This window comes from Erpetoichthys calabaricus, chromosome 6 (genome assembly GCF_900747795.2).
Source record: "Erpetoichthys calabaricus chromosome 6, fErpCal1.3, whole genome shotgun sequence".
Lineage (NCBI taxonomy): Eukaryota > Metazoa > Chordata > Cladistia > Polypteriformes > Polypteridae > Erpetoichthys > Erpetoichthys calabaricus.
The window spans coordinates 114,225,823-114,247,474 of record NC_041399.2 but is presented as its reverse complement, the minus strand read 5'-3'; the positions used below and the strand labels follow the sequence as shown (position 1 = coordinate 114,247,474).

Below are 21,652 nucleotides of genomic sequence, written 5' to 3'. Positions count from 1 at the left end.
ATCGTGGGCTGCATCAGGAGTGGGCTGGAGGAGGAGTATAGGGACCTAATCAATGACTTTGTTAAATGGTGCGACTCAAACCACCTACAACTGAACACCAGCAAAACCAAAGAGCTGGTGGTGGATTTTAGGAGGCCCAGACCCCTCATAGACCCAGTGATCATCAAAGGTGACTGTGTGCAGATGGTGCAGACCTATAAATATCTGGGAGTGCAGCTGGATGATAAATTAGACTGGACTGCCAATACTGATGCGCTGTGCAAGAAAGGACAGAGCCGGTTATACTACCTTAGAAGGCTGGCGTCCTTCAACATCTGCAATAAGATGCTGCAGATTTTCTATCAGACAGTTGTGGCGAGCGCCCTCTTCTACGCAGTTGTGTGCTGGGGAGGCAGCATTAAGAGGAAAGACGCCTCACGTCTGGACAAACTGGTGAGGAAGGCAAGCTCTATTGTTGGCATGGAGCTGGACAGTTTAACATCTGTGGCAGAGCGACGGGCGCTCAGCAGGCTCCTATCAATTATGGAGAATCCACTGCATCCAATTAATAGTATCATCTCCAGACAGAAGAGCAGCTTCAGCGACAGACTGCTGTCACTGTCCTGCTCCACTGACAGATTGAGGAGATCGTTCCTCCCCCAAACTATGCGACTGTTTAATTCCATCCAGGGGGGTAAACGTTAACATTTAACATTATACATAGTTATTGTCTGTTTTTCACCTGCATTATTATCATTCTTTAATTTAATATTATTTATTGTATCAATATGCTGCTGCTGAAGAATGTGAATTTCCCATTGGGATTAATAAAGTATCTATCTATCTATCTATCTATCTATCTATCTATCTATCTATCTATCTATCTATCTATCTATCTATCTATCTATCTATCTATCTATCTATCTATCTATCTATCTATTCAGCTTATCTCACTGTGTTAGTAACATGGAATTTGCCTATTAGACTTGCAAGTCTAATTTGGCCCTGTGTGAATGCATGTTTGAGCAGGCCCATCCAGTGATTTACTGGCACTGTGTCCAGGGTTGGTCCCTGCATTGTGCCTAGTGCTATCAGAATATGTTTTGGATTGAATTAAGCAGGTTTAAGAATATTATGTCTGTATTTTCTTTCTTTGTTATTCTGATATGCCAACCAATCAGCATTTTTAAAATTTGAATAAAGTGGTTAGGATTGCCACTTGATAATGACCATTTAGGAATGTAGCTCTCCTAAAGCTGATTAAACAAGCCGAGTGAATTCATGGAAAAATTGGTAATGTGTTTTAGTCTGAAACACATTTCTTTAAATCTTAGAACTAGAATTTATTTATTTGTATAAAATCCGTTTTGTGAATTTATAAATACTGACCATAGGAGTGGACAGACAAGTTGTTCTTAACCCAAGGACACATGGAACTACCAAAAAAGTACAAAGCTCAGTAAATTATTTTTGAATTGAACAGACAACTCTTATGTGTCCCTTGTAGATGTGAATTTTGCTGAGTAAGGAGTTTGCTTGTTTTTTTATCAGTATCATTACTTTTTCATTGTAGTGTCAGGATGGGTGGAAGACATTCATATTTCAGTTTTGAAAGTTAAAAGTGCTTGCAAATAAGCCAATGTTTTCTTTGTTTCATCTGTTTGCAAGTACATTATAGAAACCTAACATAAAAAAATGTTTCCACTCAAGCAGAGGGGAGCCCAGGCGACTGTGATTTTGTTTTTAGAGATCAAATTTAAGACTTCATTCACAATGGTAACATAAAATCCCTCCACCTTAACAAAAGTTTCAGCATCTGTGTATCTGTCCCGTTGCTATGTCTTTGTCATTCCAAAAGATGGCGCCTCATAAACGTTTTTAGTAACAAAATGCATTGCCTTTGTCATTGCAGTAGATGGAGCATCACAAACATTATCACTACTTTTACATAATTCCATATGAAATGGCACATAACAGAGACAAGTGCATTGCATGGTGCACTACAAATGATAATGCTGAGGTCTACATCGATTACTTAGATTTTAACCCCTGCTAGACACATAGCACAGTTAGTGACATATTATTTTGATGCCTGCTTAAACTGATAAAGAGTTGTGGGGGGATCACAGCCTATCTATTGGGTGCCAGTCCATCACAGCATCCACTGAGTCATACACCCACGCCCGCACACACTCACACACAGCCAGTGTGAGATCACCCGTTCACTTAACCTGCACATCTTTGGTGATATGAATGGCAGACACAGAGAGAATATGCAAATTCCCAAAAAATTTTTAGGATAGATATATTTAGTGTATGCCTCGCAGTTAGGAGACCCGGGTTTGCTTCCCGGGTCCTCCCTGCATGGAGTTTGCATGTTCTCCCCATGTCTGCGTGGGTTTCCTCCAGGTGCTCCGGTTTCCTCCCACAGTCCAAAGACATGCAGGTTAGGTGCATTGGCAATTCTAAATTGTCCCTTGTGTGTGGGTGTGCCCTGCGGTGGGCTGGCGCCCTGCCCGGGGTTTGTTTCCTGCCTTGCGCCCTGTGTTGGCTGGGATTGGCTCCAGCAGACCCCCATGACCCTGTAGTTAGAATATAGCGGGTTGGATAATGGATGGGTAGATGGATATTTAGTGTACAAGTCTTAAAGTAGTTCTTAGTTTTGTGTTTACACAAGTGAAAATTAACAAATGTTTTAGCTTCAGTGTGCAATTTGGAAAAAAAAATCTTTACCCACACAGATGAATATCTCAAAACTGTTTTTCTGAGCAGAAATAAAAACATCTACCAATGATTCCACCTAAGCCTTTATCTTACACCGTCACAGCGTCATGGTACTGCACAGATTATTATAGTGGCTTAGCCCTAATATTGAATCATTAAGAATGCCTCATTTCTTAAAAAGAAAGAAAAGGTCGCAGAGATTCAAATTTCCATACATTATAGAACTGAACAATCTGTGACTCATGAATACTGGAATTTGATTTTCAAACTGGCATTAATGAAGGCAAAAAAATAAAAATGGCAATTCGGCATTTACAGCAACTTGAGACCATTGCAACATGTAATAATATAAAAGGAAAGTTAAAAATACAATATTTTGGCTGTGTTTATTTTACATATTGCATAGCTGGAATTAAATTGGTAACTTTATACAATGTTCCCTGATGGTAAAATCTTCATACATTTTCTTAATTACTACTCTTTTCCCTTTTTTTATGGTCTACTGCCAAGATTCAAGTGGAAATAATTCTGCATCTTTACCATTTTTATTTGCTAGATCCATGAGACAATTGAATCCATCAATCAGCTGAAGATCCAGAGAGATTTCATGCTAAGCTTCTCTAAGGACCCCAAAGGATACATTCAGGACTGGCTGCAGTCTCAGAGCAGAGACCTTAAGGTGAAAGTACTGAATTGTTCGGGTTATTCTTGTATACCTGGCTGACAGATTTTTCCATGGTGTCTTTTAACCGTAATATTTATTATAGTTGTTTACATGTACTGTATATTTTTAGAGTTGTAGCACAGGCAGGCTAAGTGACTTGCTGAACATCACACAATGAGTCAGATGCAGATTGTGAACCAGAAGCCTCAGTGCCTTCCCTACTTGGCCCACAAACAACTGAGTTATGATTCCATTATGAAGTCCTGGCATAGCAATAGCCAAAATAGATATATTCCAAATCAAGGGATTCTTGCCTCAGACAGGGTCATCATTTATTACTCAATGATCAGAAAGAATTTCCAGAAAGCACCTGAAATATCTCCAAGCCTTTTAGACAGATGAGACAATAGTTGAACAATTTGGATAACATGGATCCCATTTTGTATGACATAAAAATTATTTCACAGTAAGATGCTGTGGAGATGCGTTTCTGACTTTAGGGCCTGAAGTCGTAGCCATAACTGCAGGAACCATTAGTTATGCTCTTTATATTAACAAGACCTAAACCTAATTCAAATTGTGGTGCTGGATAATTTTGTTCATTCCATAAATAATGTAAGAAAAGCAATGTTGTTTTGTCCACTCAAGTGTCCTTTATCTAATTTTAGACAAAGACCTTAAAACAAACGTTCAGTACTAAAAATTTGCAATAACTAAGAAAATCGGGAAAGAAGCAAATATTTTATCCCATCCCCATTAAACCCACCAAGAAGTAGATGTAGGAGTGATGATTGTCTGCTATCTAGAAGAAAATACCCTTAAAGGTAAAATTTCTGGTGAATTTTATGAAGGAAGGGGCTGAAATAAAAGAAAGACAGAAGGCACACCTCTTTGGTGATTTTTTTTTCTTTTTCAATTAACTTTCATAACCTGCTCCTACTAGAGAAAGCAGTGAATCAGTAAATTAAACTAAGAGTGAGAATACTTTTTCTGTTCACGGTGTGTTCTTTTTATGGTGAAAAAAAAGATTTCCTTTTGACCTGAATTTTAAGCATTTCATAAATTAAAAGGAGTACTGCAAATGGAAGACCAAATAAAAATGTTTATATCCAACTGTCCTTTTTACGAACCTATTTACTGAAATTAAAGATTGTGTTAGGACAAAAGCCTGTGCCACAACATTGGACACATGGTAGGAATCGATCTATGAGAGGCCAGCAGAGCCTTCCAGTGCACAGTTTTACTGGGCAGCACAGAGTCCCCCTTTAACTTAACACTTAGGCAGACATGGAGCTGTAGTGGCTAAGGTGATGGACTTTAAACTTTACGTCACGTGAATCAATTCCCACCTCCGACACACTGTGTGGACATAAGCAAGTCACTTAAGCTGTAAATAGTTTTAACATATCCTAATCTTATTCACACTTGGAAAAGGGTATCACACAACAATAAAAATAATATCATTGCAGTAAGAAGGAAAGGAAAACTAAAGCAAAACTCCCACAGATAGATATGGGGTGGAGGATAAATACTTATAAAAGTGTATGTTCATTTAGTTCATGTTTTCAATTTTGACATACTCCTTAAAGAGAATCATATTCACAAAACACGTGCATCTTTACTAACTGTTCTTTCACTTCTTTTACTTTACTTCAGGTAATGACAGATGTGGTGGGAAACCCCGAGGAGGAGAGGCGAGCTGCTTTCTACTATGAGCCGTGGTCCCAGGAGGCTGTTAGTCGATACTTTTACTGCAAGGTACAGTATATGCTCGAGTATAAGCCGACCCGAATATAAGCCGAGGTACCTAATTTTACCTACAAAAACTGGAAAAACTTATTGACTCAAGTATAAGCCTAGGGTGGGAAATGCAGCAGGTACTGGTAAGTTTCAATAATCAAAATAAATACCAATAAAATTACCGTACATTAATCGAGGCATCAGTAGGTTAAATGTTTTTGAGTATTTATTTTAAAGAAAATAAACAGTAACTAGTAACAGTAAATTAGCTCTGTAAGTGGAGAAGAGGGTCAACAAAAACAAAATGGTATCTCTCTCGCTCGCTGCACAGGGAGAGACTGAACACGTGTGGAAATCATTGGCGAGCACAAACCGAAAGGGAAACTGGCTTGTTCGTATACCAGGGGGCAGCGGGACCTGACTCGAATATAAGCCGAGGGTGACGTTTTTCAGCACATTTTGGGTGCTGAAAAACTCGGCTTATATTCAAGTATATACGGTATTCTGAATTTCTTTACTAGATACCCAATATAGAATCCATTTGTGAGTTACTTGGACGACGTCCACACTAGTATATTTTCATTTAAATTATAATCTATATATTTAAAATGCAAAGTTGACTGATTCACTCACTCATCAACAAAAACAACATTTCCAATTTAGTTAAAAAAAAAACCTGAAGTTTAGCAGGATGGTATATCTATGGCTGTAGATATCCTCTAGAAAAGGACATTTTCATACATCAATATTTAGGGATAAAACCAGAATAGAAAAACGAAATACAGATACTCGTCGACATACGACCTATGCAAGTTACGACTGTTTGACTTTACGACGCGTTTGACTGTTTCCCCCGCCGGCTGTTGGCAGCGCCAGTTTCCCGCACTCTCAAGTCTCGCTACGCAGCAGTAAAAATATACGCAGCAGTGTTGCCCCACGTGTGTTTGTGTCTTGTTGTTTTGGCAATTTTCGATAATAATATAACCCTAACATATAACCCTATAATATTAACACTAATAGCAGCTTTCTACTCAAAACGGCAAACTTGAGAAGCTGCCAGCATCAAACCCAGAAGCTCTTGATTGGGCAGTTCTTAGGATTGCACTACGCAAGCAGTCGCATCAACTGCTTACCGCAACCTGCTTTCTTTTTTCTTCTTGAATAAAAGCGCACTTGTTCTGTTATACTTGTACTTGTGAAAGTGTTTATTTGATATTTGGACTTCAGGCTTCACACTAGTCATTCTCAGTCACACACACCACTCACATCCACATCCACAGTTATCCCAGTCTCGTTCGTGCACAAGTTTTATATACAATCATCACATTCAAATGTTAACAGTTCCCACACACAACTGCTGACTCCCAATCAAGAGCTTCTGGGTTCGATGCTAGCAGCTTCTCGAGTTTACCGCTTTGAGTAGAGAGCTGCTGTTATTGTTAATATTATACAATAAAAACATACATTTGATTTACGTCTGTAACAACCGCTGTAAATTTATAGTGCTTGTCAAAGTTAGCGTTCACACTCGCCCCGATATGACACTGCTCTTTTCAAATAAAGACGCGCTATAACAGAGGTGAACTCAGATCAGAGAAAACAGAAGCCCTCCCCGCAAGAAATGTCGACTCACAGTGTATGAATGGCGTATGGAAGAATTGTGTTAAGCGTTATGTAAATACTTTTGCTGGATTTAACAGTGAACAAGAACTTGATGAGATTCGTGAAGAAATAGTGAAACTGTCAAAAGACCTTTCATTGGAATGTGAAATGGAAGATGTCGAGGAGTTGCTAGACCGGGAATCAGGTGAACTTATGAATGAAGAGCTGATAGAATTGGAAGAAGAAAGAGTGGCGGAAGAAGAAACAAGAGAATTGGAGTAAGACGAAGAGGAGGAGGTGCCACAAAGAATGTTCACCACAAAGGGATTGTCAGAAGATTTATCTCTACTGAATAAACTCCTCGCTCATTTTGAAAAAATGGACCCAAATATTGAACGATTTGCGAGGATTGAACGGATGGCACGCAACACATTTCGTCCTTATTGCGAAATTTATGAAGAGAAAAAAAAACAAACAATTCAGACGAAGCTCACTATGTTTATGAAAAGAGCAACTCCTCCCATCACCCCGTCCGCAGCCTCGCCTGATCTGATGAAGGCGATATCGACAACCCGCAGCCAAGCACCAGTGGTGCCAGGAATTAAATGTACAGTACAGTATTTCTTGTTTTGTACGTTTTCCACATATTAAACATATTGTACTGTAGTATGCTGTGTTTGTCTTAGAAAGTAAGAAAATGTTGATAAAATATTACTTTAAGATGATTACAATATTATTACCCAGTCTAATATTCTTACCTTAAATTAACATAGGCCGACTTACGTCCAGATCAACTTACAACCAGTCAGTCGGAACCAATCGCGGTCGTAAGTCGACAAGTACCTGTACATCAAAAGCACTTTGACTGGTTTCATTGAAACTTGGTGACATTATAAAAAAAAGAAAATCAGCCAACACAGTTTTTTTTATTTGCCAGTATTTGTTGGTATTAAAACTGTAGTTAGTTGGTTATTCTTAAGGAGAGCATCTTTATTTGCCTCAGCTATGATTGCACAGAGAAATAGTGCATGCAATTTATTGAAATGCATGTTTCAAGCAGAGGGGCACCACTATACAAGCTTAGGCTGTAATCACGTAGAGAAACGGTGTTGGCGGCTAGTGGAAAAGAGCAGATGCCCTGCACAGGAAAAATAGATGAGGTTGTGAGTTGCATGGAAAATGAGAGGTGAACTGAGCAAGGAAAAGTTGGGCAAAACTCAAAGAAGACATACTTAGCAAGTGGCCTCCTTGGGTACAAGCAGTACTCTCAATTCTGTTGCCGATTATGAACAAAGGGACTACCATTACCATCAGCCTATGTATTGCCCCATCAATGCTTACAAAGTTTAATTAAGAGTTTCAACAAGGCAGCATGTCTTCAAAGGTAGCAACTGCTGCATTTTGTTCTCTCTGCTGGATCTCAGTATTTACCTTACAGTCCTTCTTTTTGTCTAATCTTGGATTGTGTTTAAATTTGTTGCATTTACAAAAGACACTTTCGCTCATCACCGGCAGAGTATAAGTGCAGTGGGATGGGGGAAAAGCACATCTACGATTTCAATCTGCAAATGGCATCTGTAATTGGAGATGCCTTATTATGTAGCATTATGCCAGAGCATGCAGATATGGTAGTGGAATCGGGTAGGACACTTAACATATGCCTTTGAGGGAAATAATCATGCTAGTGCATTATATATAGGTGTAAGGCCCAGTTTATACTTCACGCTCAGAACACATACAAGCACGCAGAATGGCTGCCACGTATTCCCAGAATTTATTTGACGCGTCCTCTGAGCAAGCTGCTTACAGGATCCTATAGGATTAATGTACGTGCTTTGATATTTGATGAATGGTTTGATGCGGTGAAGCAAATTATCAAAGTTAAATGCAGACATACAAATGTTTTTGTGGTGCTTTTTTTTATCTAATACTCGCATATGCAATACAAGCGTCACATATTTATTCCCATCATCAGAATGTATTTGAGCCACAGAGAAAAAAATTTAGGGACTCAGTGGGGAAAAAGAAGGTCTATTTCGTGATTAAAGTGGAAAATTCGACTTTGATCTCATAGTGTGTCATAAAAGTCATCCTAAAACTATTCCACTTGTTAATCACTACATGGTTCTGCAGGTTCCTCCTGTGCTGACAGCAGCGGCAGGCAATGATTGCCTCACAGAACACATTAAATGTACAGTATGATATTCCAGCTCTCTGCACATTTAGAATCCTAAGATTTATACTTGATTATCATTTTCATGATGAAATGTGCTAAAGCATGTATATTACATTTTACAGATAAATCTAACTTCATTTAAATAATGAATACTGTACTGTTAATAATTACACATGTGGGGGTTGCACTGTGGAGGAGCGGTAGCGCTGCTGTCTTGCAGTAGGGAGTCATGTCCATTGTGTTCCCTGCCAGAAGTTTGCATGTTTTCCTGATGGGTTTCCACAGTGTGCTCTAGTTTCCTTCCAAGGACATACAGGTTTAGGGATTTGTGATGCTAAAATGATGCTAGTGTCATGTGTGTGCTTGTATTCGCCTTGTGAAGAGTTCATGCCCTGTCCAAGGATCATTTCTGCCTTGTGCCCGATGCCAGCTGGAATGGACATGTCCCTGGATTGATGGATATAATCATTAAACATCCATCCTTTTCTGAGATATTGTGGCAAGGTGTCTTGGGAATTTAATGAATGTTTCTGGCAATTCACAGCACAGCAAAGCCAAGCATTGTTTTCTCACTGTGATGATATCTCTGCTACCTGGTGGAATCCTCCAGATTTACATACATAGCAGTAGCGTCCACAGGTTGGTAGGGAGCAATTCATCTTGCACCATATCAACAAGGTCAAAGGCGGAAGATTATTATTATGCTGTGCCATGTTTTGTAGCAAAGTGCATGCAATTAAGATGCTGCGGACCTTCATTGGCTAGTAGATCAGTTTCCCACCTGATGCACCCAGACACCACCAGCTAGCTGCATTTGAGGAGTCCTATGGTGTGCTCCACAGCTGAGCACACAAGAGCATGCATGGCATTATAGCACCTGTTATAATAAGAGTCCACCATCTGAACTGGTAGGCACCGTCACATACAATGACATGATTGCTGCTACAATTAACACTAGAATCCCTGAAGCCTATGAAAAAAAGTTGTAATTCCGGGCCACCATAAATTCCTTCGTACCTCCCCATCAGCGTCTTTGTCTTGCAAATGTGTCAATCAGCACTGGCAGTAAGCTCACTAATCACCCAACCGAGGTAGCTGATGTCAGCTCAGACACTGAAGTCTCTTTATCTGGCAGTGAGGTGTTTGGAGTTGTAGAGGGTAAATAATATATAGTTATTTGGGATACAAACATTTCCTGTGTGTTGCATGTCTACAACAATCTGTGTAAATGTAGGATGACAGGAAATGTGAGGCAAGAAATACTGAACACATAACTAGAACAGAAAGTTTTCATCTGACTGTAATAATGTGATGTGTTTATTTAGGGGTTTGTGTTTTTTGTTTGTAAAGTTTCTAATACACTTATTTATTTATTACTGATCACTGAGTGCTAGTCTGAGGTTTTTAGTGAGTGCTGGCGAGTGGACAATTATAATGGTCACTGAGCCCCAAACAGTATTTTATTAACATCAGACCTTTCTGTAATTTGAGACTGCAGTTTCTGATCATGTGGTCGCCCTGAGTATAGTCACATGCTGGGAAGCAGTACGCTATAATAATTGGTTTAGCGATATATATATATACTGTATTAGGAGAAGTCTTTCAGTATATTCTGTGGTTGCTTTTTAGGTGTGAATTTCTGGTGTATCCCTCAGTTTATTCCATGTGGAAAATGACTTGGAAAGTAAGAAGTATCACAATATTCACTGCAAACCAAAAACAATGAGATTTAATAAAAGGACATCTCTTCCTTCATGCTGTACAAACTTTTAGTGATTATATGCACTCAACGAACATTATTGCTGCTATCAAAAGGGTCAAACAACAGTCTTCTTTAAGCAGCACTTTTACTCAGATAAAAATGATGCTTGGTTTTGACAAATTCAGATAAATAAGGGGGCACTTTAAATGTTTTGTTAATGCCTTGGATTCTTCAAAAAGCAGCCATTTTTCTAAACAGCTTAAGTTCATGTAGATCATCTGTTCTAAGGTATAGTGCTTCTGAATCTGTCTTACCTATGCCTGTCCCCCACTTTTCATCCTGTAGATGACAAACTCACATTGTGTCTCCATGCAGCTTTGTTTGAGCCAAGTTGGACCACCAGGCACTCACTAGTGATCATCATCCTCAGATTACATTCCAGAAGTGGGTCCAGGTATCTGTATTCCAGATAAAGAACTGTCTTGGCAACAACGCCAGGGCAACCTTCATGAACAAAAATTAGTCAGGGAAGAGCGCCTTCTGTGCAACATTAGTTGGAGGGTCTCAGTATGAACAGAACTAAGAACTAAGGTGGCCATTAAGGTGGTTAAAGTAAAGGCCTGAGTGTAACTTTTAGTGGCCTCAAAGATGTTCTGGATGCTGTAGGCAGGATATAACCCTAACCCGCAGCAGTTCACACTTAACTTGAGGAAATATTACCTCAACTGGGGATATCATTGTAGAGGCCAAAGGGAGCATTTTGAGGAACTTGAACCTAATGGATATGTTACTGGCAATGTATGAAAGGCGTGCATTGTATAGAATGCTTGGGCAATATATAGAATGCCTGGCATTTTTGAGTGAAGTATGAAATATCCGAATTATTTTAATATTTTATATACTTTCCCTAGGCATTGTATGTAATACCTAGGCATTATGTAGAATGACAAATGCTGTTTAGGTAAAGTATTAAGAGAGAGTCATGAAAAGGCTTTTATTGAAAAGACGTATATGAAAATGAAAGAAATACAGAATAAAGTATAGGACTTTCTTATTGAGGAAAACAAGAGAAAATAAAATATGAACCTACTTGTTGAACCCACGTGACATTAGAAATGTCATTAGCTGGAGTATTTTATACTTTGCCGGTTTGTCTTTTGGCATTACATAGAATGCCTAGGAAACGTGTGAACTATTAATCGTTTCATACTTTGCCGTCCAATTTTTGGCATTCTATACAATGCCTGCCTTTCATACATTGCCAGTAACAGATACAGTGATCCCTCGCTATATTGCACTTCACCTTTCGCGGCTTCACTCTATCGCGGATTTTATATGTAAGCATATTTAAATATATATCGCAGATTTTTTGCTGGTTCGCGGATTTCTGAGGACAATGGGTCTTTTAATTTCTGGTTCATGCTTCCTCAGTTGGTTTGCCCAGTTGATTTCATACAAGGGACGCTATTGGCAGATGGCTGAGAACCTACCCAACTTACTTCTCTCTCTCTCTCTTGCTCTGACTTTCTCTGATCCTGACGTAGGGGGTGTGAGCAGGGGGGCTGTTCGCACACCTAGACGATACGGACACTCGTCTAAAAATGCTGAAAGATTATCTTCACGTTGCTATCTTCTGTGCAGCTGCTTCCTGAAGCGACATGCTGCACGGTGCTTCGCATACTTAAAAGCTCGAAGGGCACGTATTGATTTTCGGTTGTTTGTTTTTCTCTGTCTATCTCTCTCTCTCTCTCTCTCTGCTCTTGACGGAGGGGGTGTGAGCTGCCGCCTTCAACAGCTTTGTGCCGCGATGCTTCGCATACTTAAAAGCCAAACAGCCCTATTGATTTGTTTGCTTTTCTCTATCTCTCTGACATGGGGGGTATTTTTCGTACGTCGCTTAAACCATCCGAGATCAGGTGCCTCATCCTGAATGAGTTAATGCCAGTGAAACTCATCCAGATAAGTCGGTTTTTCAAACGCAGCTGTGTATTAGATTAGTCGAGCTGGATCTAATCATCCGAAATGAATGCGCGTGCCCGCGCTGCGTGAAAAGCCCATATATATTGAGTCTAGAAAACATGATCAGCAAGTCTTTGATAGGCTGCAACAAAATGACGAAAGAACGGGCGCATTTTTTTTTCACACACGCGGCGCAAGACCTTTTATTCGAAGGACACGAAGAATTTCAAGATTTAATATACACAAGGGGTAACACTGCAAAAGCAGCCCAGACCAGAAAAGACGGCTGGCAAAAAGTGGCCGAAAAAATTAAACGCTAAAAAGTGTACATTGTACTTACTGAATGCAGCGTTTCATTTCCTATGTGTCAGATTAATTATTATTTAATATGTCATAATTCCAGATCAAACATGAGCACAAGGAGAACATGGGAACAGGTTAAAGTGAAGTACAAGAATATACTTCAAACTGGTAAATATTGGTATATAACTATTTAAAGAATTGTTGACATAAAGAATCATATATAATATAAAAAACATTAATTTTAAAGCTAATAAGGAGGCAGACAAGCAAAAAACAGGTGGAGGTCCACGCGGTCCAGACCTAACCCCTGCAGAAGAGTTGGCTCTCCAGCAAAATGCCCATCGCCCTGTTTCTGAGGGCATTCCAGGGGGAAGCTCCTCCTCAGAACCAGTGGCAGGAAGCAGTGGTCATTTCATTTCAGGTAAAGGTGGTCATTGCATATTTGTCCTCCATGTGTGCTATAGGTATGTTCCATATAGCCCTCTTTTTTGTTGGGTCAGTTGCAGGGAATGTCATATCCCTTGAACCTGTGTCTGACCAACGAGATATTAACGAAGGTCAAATATTTGATGAAGACACTGTGTCTGATTATTCATCAGGAGGAGAGGTACATTTTCCAAATAATGTTTGATCAAACTCCACTCTGATCAGTCCCATGTGCCCCAATCACATTTGGAAATCCTGGTAATGAGAATGTTAGGCTGATTGTGGGATTCTTTATGGAACTGTGGGTGTTTTAGCCTGTGTATTACCTACCTGCAATGGCATGAAACGCCTCTTTTATTGTCTGCACACACAGGTGTCCAGGAAACACAATGAAAACCTGAAGGAAATGTTTCAGAGCCAAACAGACTTTACGAATTGCCTGGCAAACTGCACTTTTCGATAGATGTTCCGCATCGCCTACAGTATATAAAAAAGTGCCGCTTGCAAGAAACCTCAAAGCAGTGCTTACTGTCTGTGTGGTTGTGAAAGCCCGACTTCGCCGAGTTTGACTTCGAATATACGGAGCTAATAAATCTTTGAGGTTCAATATTCCCCCTCGGCTAAAGCGGTATCTTTCGTACAGAATTTCCTCCGGGGGCAATAAAGGATCTTGCCGATCGCGCAAAACCCTCTTTATATGAAATTCTCTTCGTATAATTTGCGCACCAATATCAATTGGTCGCTCATTCATGAACGGCGAAGCCCTGACTGGATGACTTCCACGCACCGTCACTGATCACGTGTGTAAACTAATCCTTGTTTACGCAGAACAAACCTGCTCCGAGCAGGTTTGCGGATTTGGATGTGTTGCTATGACAACACTTCCAGCAAGAGTTTCAAAAAACCGACAGATCCAGGATCAGGCCAAATCGTCAACAATTACATCCGGCTAAGCGAGTAATCCACGTACGAAAAATACCCCCACGCTCTGCTCCTGACGCGCACTCCTTTGAAGAGGAAAATATGTTTGCATTCTTTTAATTGTGAGACGGAACTGTCATCTCTGTCTTGTCATGGAGCACAGTTTAAACTTTTGAAAAAGAGGCAAATATTTGTTTGCAGTGTTTGAATAACGTTCCTGTCTCTCTACAACCTCCTGTGTTTCTGCGCAAATCTGTGACCCAAGCATGACAATATAAAAATAACCATATAAACATATGGTTTCTACTTCGCGGATTTTCTTATTTTGTGGGTGGCTCTGGAACGCAACCCCCGCGATGGAGGAGGGATTACTGTACACCATCAGGGGAGAAAACAAAAATGGAAGCTATGTTTGGATTGGATGCATTTCTGTGACTGATACCCCTGCAGTGGTTAAAAGGCAAGATGGATTTTCTGAAAGCATGTGACATACTGGGCCGATGGTCCCTGTTTTTGAAGTGCTGTACAGGACAGTGTGCTCAATTATCTTTAGCCAAAAATTGTTCCACTGTTTCCAGGCTGTTCAGAATCGGCACTTGAACTTTGACTATTCAAACGCTCAGGAGGTTCAGACTGTCATATCTACTTGTGTCAGTAGAGCCAGAGGGACATTTATAATCGTGTGCCTTGTAGCATCTCGAGGAAGGTGCTTGAAGAGTATGGGGTTCAAAGGGTGCTCAATATGTACCATTTTTTGGTGTATTTGTAAAGTGGGAGTTGTGTTTATTTACTTTGTTTTTAAGAAGTCTAAAGTGGGTATAACAATGTCATGGGTGTACATTGTCTGCTTCTTGTGATTTTCACAGACAGGACACAAAAAAGCTCATGAGGCTTGGTTAACCCCTGAGTACTGCATCTGTTCTGTTTGAGGATGATGATATTCTCTCAGGTTTATCAGATTGTTATCTCTAGCCGAACAGTGTTGACCCAGATGAGGAAAAGTCAGAGTATAATTGAAAGACTGAATATAAAGATGTGTGCTTTGGTGACTTCATCTTTTAATACTCTGTTCCCTTTTGTAATTATTCCACATGCAATATAAACACTCCTGGAATGAACGGTCACCCTATGAATTGTTGTTTCCTGCCAGGTTGTCTCGGAGTCCATATAAACCTGATTATGACTAACACTTTATCAGAATAAGGAAAATGTTTCTGCTTTATGCTTGGAAACAGCCTTTTGGATAATTTTGTCAGTAAAATGCTTCCTGTGAAGTGCTTGGAATCTTTTAGAGTACAACTTTTGTTTGCTTATGTAAATTTATTCTAGCCTTTTTTTCTATTCACAGATTCAGCAGCGCAGACAGGAACTGGAGCAGGCCCTGGCCGTGCGTAACACTTAAAATACCACTGATGGCGGACCTCCACTCCTACTTACCTCTGTCGGTAGTACAGCACACATCCTTTGAGTTAGTAGTCATCTTCTGGGAGTTGGATCTTTGATTCTCCACGACTTCATTGGAACCTCTAACTGTCACATCATTAGTATAACATGAAGTTTGAATCAACTTGATTTTTTATAAATGCTATTCTTATGTGCTAAGAATGCAAAAATGACACACACATATAATTCAATGCCAACACATGAAAACCCTTACTTATGTGAATTCCATTCCAGTACACAGTGTGAAATTACAGTATAGTGGACTTGTTTATTAAACATGTATTCACACAGAAAAAGTAAATTTAAAAAAATCCAAAACCACACACACCCAGCAAAGCTGTGCTTCATCCCAGTTAAAGCTCCAGTATGTTTTCCAGTTTCACTGGTGTAGGGTGGCCACATGCCTGTCTTTCGAACTCATGGAGTGCATGTTACGTGGCAGCTCTGAATGACACATGATGGCCGTAATGCTGCAGAAGTCATGTGCATTTTACCTTAGCTACTACCATCTGTTGTGACAGATTTCACATCTAGAAGCTTTACTGGTTTGCTCCACAAATTGTTCTGAGGGTCTTGAATCTTAGGTGAAACAAGCCTCGGCCAGCAGCATGAGTGATGTCGATCGGTAAAGCCAGGGTTTTTATACTGTACATATGTCATGCTGATTTCTACTAGTATTATATGTTGAACCATGTTCCCATTTTAGAGTTTTATTAAGCAGGATGTCGCCGTGTAGCCACTTGTGATGTTGTGACATTGTGTAGGTTTCAGCCTCTTTTTTTGCTACTTCAGCTTCTAACCATAACAGAAAAATATTGCTGACCTCCTCAACGTACTGTAGCTTTCTCCATTCTTTCTAATGCTGCCTTCCTTTTATCATAGATGGTGTAAAAACAAGAGTGCAAATACACTTGCAGCTGCTGGCCACAAGATGGAGGTCGGCTATACCTTTTTAATTAAAAACTAAGCTACTGTAGACTTCTCAGAAGTCAAGAAAGCTCTTCAGTTGTTCAAAATGTATGAGCCTTGCAGAGCTTTGGCAAGGAGTGAGACAGGCACCATAAATGTCAAAACCGCATTTGTTTCTCTTTCCTTAGTTGTGCGACTTTAGGAAATTGTTTACTTTGGACTTTGCTAATACTCGCCATACATGCTTTTGTACATTTTGCCATTTACTGGGTTTTCTTAAATTGAACATAATCCATTAAGGCACAATTCGTTGTGCCTGTTTGTCTGATTTTTCACTCTGCTACATTTGTCAGGTGGTCCCAGTCTCTAAGATCTGACTCCCAAGGGGGGGCGCTCAGAGTCGGAGCTGCCCATCTGGTCTGCTTGATACCATCATGTGATTAGCGGCACTGCAGGCTAACATTTAGACTTCTGGGCAGTTCTGACTCGGCTGTCGTTGCATTAGGACATGCCTCATTTGCACTGACTCCTGCTCATTTCTATCATTTCATTTCGAATTTGTGTTGATTTAAAAGGCCATACTGTATTAACCCTTTGCAGTCGTATTTAATTTTCAACGTCACGCTACATTAGTCGTAATTAATTATTGAAAAAACGCCAATAATTACAGCAGTTATTTTTTTCAAGCACGTAGGAATAACACAGGCCACTTTTCTCGACCAGGCGACTGTGCAAATCGGTCAGAAACTTGCAGGGCCACCAGCGGTGGCCTGACGACCTATAGCGCACTTTTTACTAAGGCCAGTTTTCTGGCCTAACGACCGCAAAGGGTTAAAGCACTACGACCACGGTTTTTTAGGTACGTACAATACTAATTTTTCAAAATTTAATATGATTAAAGATGTAAAGATAACCTTTCCTCGGAGTTTCAGTTCCTTAGAACTTTGAGGACAAGAGCTTTAGTCCTAGTGATGAATGATGGTCCAGTAATGTTATCAGTAAAGTCTCCTCCTGTGCAGCATCACAGTAAACAAATGTGTGCTTTAACAAGAAAAATCTTCAATTTTATAAATATATTTCTCATACAGCAAAAAAAGCCAAATACCACCATCCGCAGGTGCTTTACAGGTGCCATTCCTGTTACTTTTTAAAGCGAATTAACTGTTTGTTCAAGAGATTAAAAGCATGTTAAGAAAAAAGTATTTAAAACAAAAAAGGACATTTTATATTCATTAAGGAGACTGCAAATAAATGTTTTGTAAAATACTGTAATTCCAGTTATGTTGCTGCTGGGCTAACCGCAGTGTAGCGTTTGCATTGGTTTGCCTTTGGCCCTTTCATTTCCTCCTTACTGTCAAATTAAATGGAGACCCCAAAGTGCTGTGTGTGATAAGGGGTCCTGTGCAAGACTGCTGTGGGCAAGAAAGGTTGCACCACCCAGGACCCTCACTGGAAGCAGCTGAGAATGGCAAATGGATGAAATGAAAAAGTCTGGGAGGAGATGGGGTAGTGAAAAGTTATAAACTGGTTTTTCTTAATATTTAATTTTGATATGCTGCAATCATGATTTAGCCTTTTTTTTATAATTATTTTCCAAAAATATCTTTCTGTGTGTACTGTCTGTAGATGACTATCCCGAAACTGTCAAATGCACTGTGTCCTCAATGGGACAATTTACAAGAATACTGCACTTTCAAGATAGACAGTTCTTTTCTTGTGTTCTTGACGATTGTACAGGTCACATTTTGAAGGAACGGTCAAGTGCAGTACTGCCTAACTTGCCAAAGATTTTAATACATGCAAAAAAAAAAAAAAATTGAGCAGCATATTTAAATTTGTGTCTTTTAATCTGGAGCCGAGGGCCCGCATAATTCATCTGCGCACAGAGGTGGGCTCGCTCGTTGAGAACAGTAGTCTTAGCTCAGTAGTCGACGTTTCCACTGTTTAATGGGGCTTTTCAGACAAAATTTTAAGAGCGCTCGTTTTATATTTGTCGTTTTTTTTTTTTTTTTAATTTAAAGCAAACTTTTCATATTATCTGAAGTTGCCCTGCTTGGCCTAATAATGATAGAGAAAGACTTGTGAGAAATGAAGGAGGTTGCAGCATTTTGCCCCTTTTAAAGTGCATATGCTGTACACGCACTCAAGGGGGAGAAGAGCGAGCTGCGCTGTAGGATAGCCATCGCCGTGCAGTGGTCCTGCTTTGGAAGGCCGCCATGACTGCATCTTGTGTATTTCTGGGTCTGTCGTTGTCGTGTCTGAGTTTGTACAATGATCCATTTGATGGTTTTCTTAAAAAGATGTTATTTTGGATGTTTGCCATGTTACGTGTTTAACACTTCTTATCAAACATAAATGAAAAATTCTGCCTTGTTGTTTTAAAAAAAAAAAAAAAAGTTTATCCTTCTGGTGCCCGTGTTTGTACAGGTTCCAGCTGGCATTAGTGGGCACTTTTCCGTTAAAGATCAAAGTTTTTGTGCGTGTTGTAATGTTAATTCTAACCCAGTCATTGTGTAAACTAACTGTACTGCCAACAGACGACGTGTGATTTCTACTTTATGCTCATGTTCACAGTGTAGAATGCTGAGGGGTTACAGATAGTAACGTAACCAGCAACTTGGCAAAAACACCTTTCTAGTTCAGCTTTGCCATAATTCCTTGATTTTTCACTTAAATCCTGGCACTCACCTAGTGGTCTACTTACTGTAATTGCTGAATAGTTGAAGCAAATGAGACAGAGGAGCACATCTTGTTGAATTTTGCACCTTTCCAAAAGAAGTACCCTACTATAGCATGTAGCGTGTTGAGTAAAAGTACGCTGGCAGTCAAAAAATGACTGCTGTCTGCTGCTGTGGACGCCTACTGCTCACCATGGCACACATAGGCTGCAAGTCCTTGACAGAGTGATGCATCTGTGCTCTTCCCGCCTGAGCACTTACAAAGATATACAAACCGGCTGACAGGCTTCTTTTTAGATGTCTCAGTATATTTGTTATATTTTGAATCCAGCCCTGCGGCATGCAGCATTTTGCTTAGCTCAGGTGTTCCCATACTGGCAGGGTGGAGCTGACATGCAATGGAGGGCACAACTGAGCCTTTCTTTACCAGGGCCCTGATTGGCCATACGGCTTTGGTAAGAGTGCATTGCCAGTGTGGCACAAATCAGCAGTCGCCTTTTGAGAATCTGTGTAGAAGTCAGCTGTGCATTTGTCAAATTATTATGACGGCAACTCCACTAATAAAGTGACAACAACATTCTGACAGCACTCCAGAATGTGCCCACTCTCAAAATGTGCTTCCTAAGTAGGCCTCAGACTGGAAAATGAACAGCACACCTGGATGCGTTCTCTGTAGTATAATCTCTGCTCCATGTGCCGTTTGTCTCATTAGATGGTGGAAGTGACTGGACATGGACACCCTGCTTGCCGACCATAGGGTTGGCCTTTGCACCACCCAGGATTGGAGAGCCGATGTGAACGGCTTTTGTTCCTTGGTGCAGGTTTCCACAAAGTTTGCTGTCTGAAGTAGTTGTGCTGTATGAATGTAGTCTTTTTGCACTATCATTGCCATGTGTTTTGCTTAGTCTAATGTGGACTTCAGTTTCTTTGCATCTCTTGTCAGGTTCATCGCCTGAAAGTCTCACCCTGTTCACACTTAGCTGCCCTTCATGCCAAACTGCTCTGGTGTGGTTGTCGCATGTGACGGGCTTCTTGTAGGCCTGGCCACTACAATCCCAAAGAGAGCTGCACTTACCGTTATGACGTCACTTGCTGTTATCGTGCTTTGTGTGCACTTATCAGTTCAAATGGAGTCTGTAGCGGCTAGGAGTGGGACTACACAGAATGATTCTGCACAGACCAATTGCCTTTTCAGGTCAGTGTGTGCCACCCTGGGTAATCTACAGTTACTGCACCAGCCTATGAGCAGGCAATGCAGTTGTGGGCATCTTGTTACATCGTAACCCAAGGAGACAAAAGGGAGCAGTTGGACATTTAGATGAATAAACCAACCAGGTGCACAACACAATTGCATTTTATGTTCCTATCCGTTTGTTAGGCGGGTGCTTGGGCTGGTGAGGTGGGACACTGCTTACGTTTACATGTCAGAGAGCGTAGAGGATGAGAAGACACCCTCTGTGTTCTTGTGCTCCGTACTAAGCGGCATGTGCCAGTAAACAAAGCTTCACCATAAAATGGAGGAAATAAAAAGATGAAAAGTAGTGTTAGTTTAGCTGCAGTTTTCATTCTGTGCCTAGTGCACCATCTGGCTACAAAGGCACTGAGCCAGATTTAAATTTACTGTGAACCAGGAAAAAAAAAAACAACACAACCCCCACCGCCCCAAATGAATGTCAATAATCAGGACAACTTCACTCAAGCAGGGGGGCAGCGAGTGTTCAAAACAATAAGCAGTTGACCTGGCCTTGTGTTAAACTTTTTTTTATGATTATTGCATATCAGATAGACATTCCTTGTAAAGAAGCAAAATCCCTTTCTTAACAAAGCATATTAATGCAAGCAAATCAAAAGTTACCAGAAACTTGGAGTGTAGGCCCTTCAACTTGAGAAAAATAATTAGCAGTAAACAAAATAATAATCTGTGCATTAAAGTAATTCATGTGGAAACAAACCTGTGATCAGATATGTAAACCATGAATTAGTACTTTTCTGAAACATAACTGCACCACAATTTTCAATTGTGTAAATCTAGAAACTCTGCTTCTCCATGATGAAATGTGAAAGGAATAAAATAGTTTAAAAAAAAAAAATGGAATTACATTTGAAATTGTCCGTGACAGACTTTTTTTGGTATACACAAATATATTTGTCATGTGCCGTAAAAGCCCCTGGCTGTCATTTATTGTCAGGCTTAAAGGTGACAGATCTGAATGCCTTAAAGGATTTGAGTTTGCTAACAAAAGTTCTGCGGTGGTCAGCGCGCCCCACGCCAGTCCTGTCTCATTGCGTCTTCAGCCTGCTCCTGTCCAATCACAAGTCGTGTTTCTTTTGTAAGCCATTGAAATTATTTTAGTTACCAACCCCCCCCCCGCTGTTCCATATCTTTGACATTCCCAACTCACTCGCTCGTCAGATTCAGACAGTTC

The 21,652-nt window shown here is 40.2% G+C and overlaps 1 protein-coding gene across 2 annotated transcripts in view; it reads left to right on the top strand.

The window, feature by feature from the left end:
* The window catches only part of LOC114653516 (SWI/SNF-related matrix-associated actin-dependent regulator of chromatin subfamily D member 3), a 481,542-nt gene extending 461,460 nt beyond the window's left edge, over window positions 1-20,082 (top strand). For both annotated transcript variants that reach the window (XM_028803878.2, XM_028803879.2), the window contains exons 11-13: window positions 3,260-3,382; window positions 5,024-5,125; window positions 15,545-20,082. In XM_028803878.2, coding sequence (XP_028659711.1) covers window positions 3,260-3,382; window positions 5,024-5,125; window positions 15,545-15,598 — 279 coding nt within the window. In that variant the 3' untranslated portion in view covers window positions 15,599-20,082. The remainder of the gene's footprint in view (window positions 1-3,259; window positions 3,383-5,023; window positions 5,126-15,544) is intronic.
* Window positions 20,083-21,652: the final 1,570 nt, after the last annotated feature.